Raw genomic sequence first — 6,096 nt, forward strand, 5'->3', positions numbered from 1 at the left:
CATGCTCAATATGATAAATTCACAAAGTGTACAGGACTTTGTGTACTAATGATTTATGGTGTGCTAATTAGGTCAGACAGCACTGAAAACATTTCTGAGTTCTCTTTCCTTCTAGCCATGGTTGTGCTGTTACTATTGAGGCACAGGACTTTATATTGCATGAGCCCACAGTGACATAAAATGTGACAGGAGCATATGATGCTCAGAAACTGCCTGGAGTTCAGAGGGTTAAAAACGAACTACAAATAACTAAAACACAACTCATTTTAAATTATATTAGAAAGTCACAATTTCATCGAATTTCATTTTTCTTCCATTATAGCTATATTACTCAAAGCCCTTTAAAAAATATATCTTTATTTCATAATTGCAGTTTTCCCCTCCAAAACATGTACATGTAACTTTTCTTTAAAGAGCTTTTGCTACCAGAGACAATAGATTTGTAAAAGGGAGGTTTAACAAGTTTTGAAATATTAAAACAGGTTCACATTCTATTCATTCCTTTATATGTTTTATTCAGTAATGTATAATGTCTTGTCCAACAATTTTATTTGAATAAGTCAAACAGAATGTAAACTCTGTTCTGCTCTCAAAGCTGACATTGTCCCTGCATCTGTGGCAGCTTCGTTTCATTTCTTTGCTGAAATCCTTGAACAGAAATGAAGTAAGGTGTGCAGAAGAACACCTGCTGGCAATAAAATAAAATGAGGGAACTCAACCTGAGGCATTGAAACACCTGAAATAAGAAAAGAATCTACTAACAGACACACGGTGGGCAGATTTCCATTCTGAAGGGGTACTGGCTCAGATGAAGCTCAAGAGAATCCAGATATTTCTGAGGAAAAAGATCCTATCCTCATCCTCTCTACCTCCTGTCAGGAGGATAGGACAGTAAATAGGCTGCCCCATGACTGGTTTTTAAAGTCACCACTGCATTTGAAGTACAATAAATTCAAATCAGCACTACAGGAAGGTAAGCTGATCCTAAATCTAAGTCTAAAGGCAACTTGAGTGTTGAGAAAGGATGGGGCCAACTGTTCGCTCTCTCAAGACTGCAGGCCAATAACAGTGTCTAACCACTTCTTGTATGCCACGGCGAAGCGTCTCTGCTCAGGGTTACAGCAGCTGTCCAAAATACTGTTTACAAAGCTGTGCTCAGAGGTCAGGGTGAGGGTGCCGGGCAGCAGGACGCCTCTCTTCAGTCGCTTGCTGTCATGTGGGTTTGGCAAGGACACCCTGTCTACCTCCATAGGTTCACTGGCATGCCTCTGACCATTTACACTCTCCTCCCGGCCTGCATAGCTTTGAGGGCTGACCTCCGACATGCCTGGATCAGAGTCATTGAGGTGGATTGACTTGTTGTCTCCTCTGCTACTGCACTGATGCTGTTGCTCCCTCTTCCACTGGTTCCACAAGTAGAAGACATGTCGCCTGGCAGGTGTGGAAATATACATTCAGTGTTTTAATATTAAAATGTATTGTACAAATACACTATACGGCAGGAAGTATACTCCTGAAACAACTAAAAAATAATCCATCAGTGCAGTACAAAGGTCAGTACAAATGTCTTTCAACCTGTCGAAACAGGTTGGAAACAGGTTGCAATATTCTTACTGCATTAATAGATTTATTCACTTGGTTCTATAAAAAGTTGGTTGAAGGAATTCAGTGCTGACAAAAATGAATTGTCAGACAAAAAACATTTTGCCGTTAATGCATTATTGTGCATGGGAAAGTCTTAATGTACATAAACAATTGTACAGAGTAAAAGAAAAAGAAGCATAAGTACACTTAAGAACAAATACCTCTAATATGTATTTAGACAGTAGTTGTGCAAATGTACTTGGCATCACTGCTTTCTGCAAATGCAAATAGTACTATCTTACAGATCTGGAAAAAAGGCGTGCAGTAAATATAAACCTCTTGGCAACAAGAGATCCTTTTCAAAAGGTCTGTACATTGCATACTACAATTTACAGTACACTAAAAATGTATGGTGCTTATCCATTAAAAGAACCAAGAGTTCCACCTTCCCATGAACAAGTGGACAAGAACTTTGATCAGTAAAAAATAGTTCCTCCAATGCTTTGTGATTTGCTTTTCAACAGTTAAGCATATTTGCCTTAAAGTTCTTGAACCTTTAAAAAAAGTCCCACTCACTAAGCAGGGATTTGTTGGCAGGTAACACTTTTGCCCCAGAAATTAATTTAGACCCTGATAACTCAGATAAAAACACAGGTAGGGGAGCTGAGATCCCCAAAAGGTTCCTGCTCCCTGGGGAAAATGCATCTTTAGCTTATCTGCAGTTCTGTACTGTGCTTCTGTTTCACCTAACGACATTCACAATTTACTTGCTAAACATTTTGAAGAGAAGTAGCATATTACGTCACTGCAAAATGACAAACGTTATGTTGAGCTCTGTGGCCTTACCTGTGACTCCAGAGTGTTTCATGCCCAGGAAAGGACTGAATCAGGTCTGAGCACAGTTCTATCTCTTGTTGAAAAAGCTGAAGGACTGTGGTGAAGCTGAGCTGTCCATCATCCTCACTTGCTGCCTCAGCACCTGACAACTCCCCATTAGTTTGAGTGCAGCTGTGTTGGTGGGGACTGCTGCTGGGGACTGTGCTGGACCAGTGCTGGGATGAACCATTGATGGTGGCAGAAGCTGGAGTCTGGTAGTGCTCAGTGATCAGCTCCTGGAGCAGGAACTGGCGGTAGTGAAAGCCACTGTGGTCAGACACATGCATGGACACCCACAGGCGCATAGAAGAGAGCTCATCATGGAAAACCTGCCAGGTAACATGGTCACACAGGTGCTCATGAAAAACAGAAGACTAAAATTGAGGACTCACAACATTCACTAAAGAGATTAGACTACAATAGAGTGTTTATTTCTATCACTCGCCAAATCAAGTTCCTAATTTTGATGCTGGCACATGGTCAATATACATTGGTGGAAAAAAGTTTTCAGACACCCCATGCATGTGTGAAATATTGCATTAAGAATCACTCATTGGTCTTCAAGTGCAATTTCTTTTAGTACAGTCACAAGCAAAACACTAAACAAATCCTAAAAAAATTGATTGGTTCCATAAAAATACACAAGACATTTTGAGAATTGGATCATTTTGGTACCAGTGATCCACTAACAATTTAATTAAAAGACACAATTTTTGTTGCTGTGCTTCGTGTCTATAATAAATATTTGTTTGTGTCTGTCTAATGCAGCCACACCTTTTGAAACACAAAAAAGATTTTTCCACAAATATTTTATGGTAATATTTAAGATTGTGCAAAATTTAAGGCTGTCCGAAAACATTTTTCCACCACTGTACAAGCAGTAAAACTTAATAGGTAGAATTATACTTCTTTTAGGGAAACAGATTTCTACAGAAACAACACCACAGAAGGGACGTCACAATGCAAGAAATGTGACAGTCAGTACCAACACCACTAAAGTTCTATGATTCTTAATAGCACAACAAAAAAGAAATGTATTTCAACATAAACTTATATTTGGAAAAACTCATGATAGAGCGTAAAAGTTGAAGTGTAAATGTAATAATTAATAGAAATACATTGCTGTTAATAGTATTAATACAAAAAATACAAAAACAGTGGTGGCTGCATTTTATTGCAGTGCCCAGCTGACTAATACATGAGGGAAAAGATGCAAATAAAAAATAGGTTGGGTGTATTAAATATATGGGGGGAAAAAAATCAACGTTACAAAAACTGTGGAATGGAGCTTTCAAGTATTTCAAACCAAAAATATTGTGTTCTTAAACTAACTCATCCAGTATCCTTGTGGAGTCTTTGATTTAATTTTTTTTGTCATATTTTCTGCACTTGGGAAAAGTTTCAGATACGGTTACTGTGTGTTTTGCTGCACACCACATGCACAAACACACACAGTAATGTCAGTAGCCTGCTATTGTTATTAGCGGAACCAAGCTCCCATTTGATGAAAGTTCTATATTGCAGTAAAACCCAGTAGCACCAGAAATGACCTATGGCCTCTTCAGTTCTCATGAGTGTTTACGATCGACTACAGCTGCTGACTATTCTGAGCTAATTTAAAAAGAGCCCATCTGATACACTCTTCAGACTCAGCCACAAACATGACACTGGAAAAGTCTAAGGAGCTCAGCACAGATCTGAAAAAGTAAACAATTGACTTGAACAAGTCAGAAAAGCTTATTTGGAGCCACTTCAGATCCCAAAATCATCTGTGTAAATAATTTTATAGTATGAAGTACATGGCACAGTTGTGTCACTCCTACAATCAGGAAGAAAACCCAAGCTATCACCGACTGCTGAGACAATGGGTCAGGATGGTCAAGAGTCAACCAAGAATCACTAAAAGCAGGTCTGCTATAAATTAGAAGCTTAGAACACACACATACACACTCACACACTCACATGCTCGTATGTGTATATATTAGTGGTGGGATGTGATTAAAAAATGTACCTAATTAATTAGTGGCTTTGTAATTTATTAATCGCAATTAATCACATTTTTTTCCAAATAGCAATATTTGACACAATAAGCAAAATGCTTCCATTCAAATACATTTTGGTTGATGACTAAATCAAGGAATAGGCATATCTGTGAACTTACACAACAAAAATGTTTATTTTTCCTCTATCCGTGCATTTTTCATCTGTGTACTACATTCACAGATTAGTGCAAACTCAAAGTGCAATTATAGCTACTATATTCAACATTTTAAACCTCTTTGTTATATAATTTGCACACAACCATGCTCTTATTCAAGCTGCAATCGGGTAGTTTAATTTTTTTTTTAAATTTTCCGACAAAACAAGCACTGCGGTCTAGACCAAACTTTCAAACAAACTTTAGATACATTAGCGCCACCTACAGGCTGGAGTGTGTGCATCAGTGTTACCGGTGTGCCAGAATTTAGGGAACTGAGAAAGGTGCGATTGAAAGGTTTTTGGAGTTTTATTGGACTTTGCAAAGGAACACCAAACATGGGACATTGAAAAGTGGAAGAAAGTTTTATTCTCTGATGAGAAAAAAATTTAACCTGGATGGTCCTGATGGTTTCCAACATTACTGGCATGACAAGTAGATCCCCCTGGAGATGTTTTCTACACTGCACAGCGGAGCAGGCTCCATCATGATCTGGGGTGCCACTTCCTTTAACGGAAAAATGGCACTGCAGGTTGTGCAAGGGCATCAAACTGCAGCTGGCTATGTGGAGATGTTTCAGAGACATCCCTCTTGACTGAGGGCCCTTGTCTGTGCAGCAACGGCTGGGTCTGTCAACAGGACAACACTGCAGTTCACAATGCCCACCTGATGAAGGACTTCTTCCAGGAGAATAACATCCATCTTTTATACCATCCTGTGTGTTTCCCTGATCTAAATCTCACTGAGAAAATTTGGGGATGGATCGCAAGGGAAGTTTACAAAAACAGACACTGGACCGTGGATGCCCTTTGTGAAGCCCTCATCACAGGGAGCAACATTCCCACCAGGTTTTTTTGGGAGTTATGGTCTTAAACTTTGGATCAACTGAAGAACAGCCTGTTTGAGTTTAAATGCAGTTTTCAATAAACTGCCTACTCTCCTTTTGTTGTGTCTTGCTCCTGTTTCTTCTTTTTGCATTTTGAAGTTGTACTTACAATCTGGTTACAATCCACCATCACAAAATGTGAATACTTGTGATTCTTTCCCTGGACTTAAGATTTTGATATACAGCGGGGAAAATAAGTATTGAACACGTCAACATTTCTCTCAAAAAACATATTTCTAATCGAGCTATTGACATGAAATTTTCACCAGATGTCGGCATCAACCCAAGTAATGCACACATACAAAGAAATCCAAACATTTATGTCCATAAATTAAGCTATGTGTAATAAAGTGAAATGGCACAGTATTGAACACATGAAGAAAAGGAGGGGTAAAAAGGTCTGGCAAGCCAAGAAAGCAGCTGGAGTTTGTCAGTATTCAGAAAGTTAACCTGTCCCCTATTAGTTCAAAGTAATATCAGCTGGTTTAGTCCTGATTGATGCCTTTTAAAAAGGTTTCTCACCAGCAAGGTGTTAGACAAGAAGCATTGCATG

The 6,096-nt window shown here is 38.8% G+C and overlaps 1 protein-coding gene across 1 annotated transcript in view; it reads right to left on the reverse strand.

The window, feature by feature from the left end:
• Positions 1-337: 337 nt before the first annotated feature.
• ptar1 (protein prenyltransferase alpha subunit repeat containing 1) overlaps positions 338-6,096 on the reverse strand; it is a 15,075-nt gene continuing 9,316 nt past the window's right edge. Inside the window, exons 6-7 of the mRNA XM_008284343.1 lie at positions 2,431-2,789; positions 338-1,431 (exon numbers count right to left, since the gene is read on the reverse strand). Of these exons, the coding sequence (XP_008282565.1) occupies positions 1,047-1,431; positions 2,431-2,789 (744 nt within the window). The 3' untranslated portion in view covers positions 338-1,046. The remainder of the gene's footprint in view (positions 1,432-2,430; positions 2,790-6,096) is intronic.

Source organism: Stegastes partitus, unplaced genomic scaffold (assembly GCF_000690725.1).
Source record: "Stegastes partitus isolate 25-593 unplaced genomic scaffold, Stegastes_partitus-1.0.2 Scaffold355, whole genome shotgun sequence".
Lineage (NCBI taxonomy): Eukaryota > Metazoa > Chordata > Actinopteri > Pomacentridae > Stegastes > Stegastes partitus.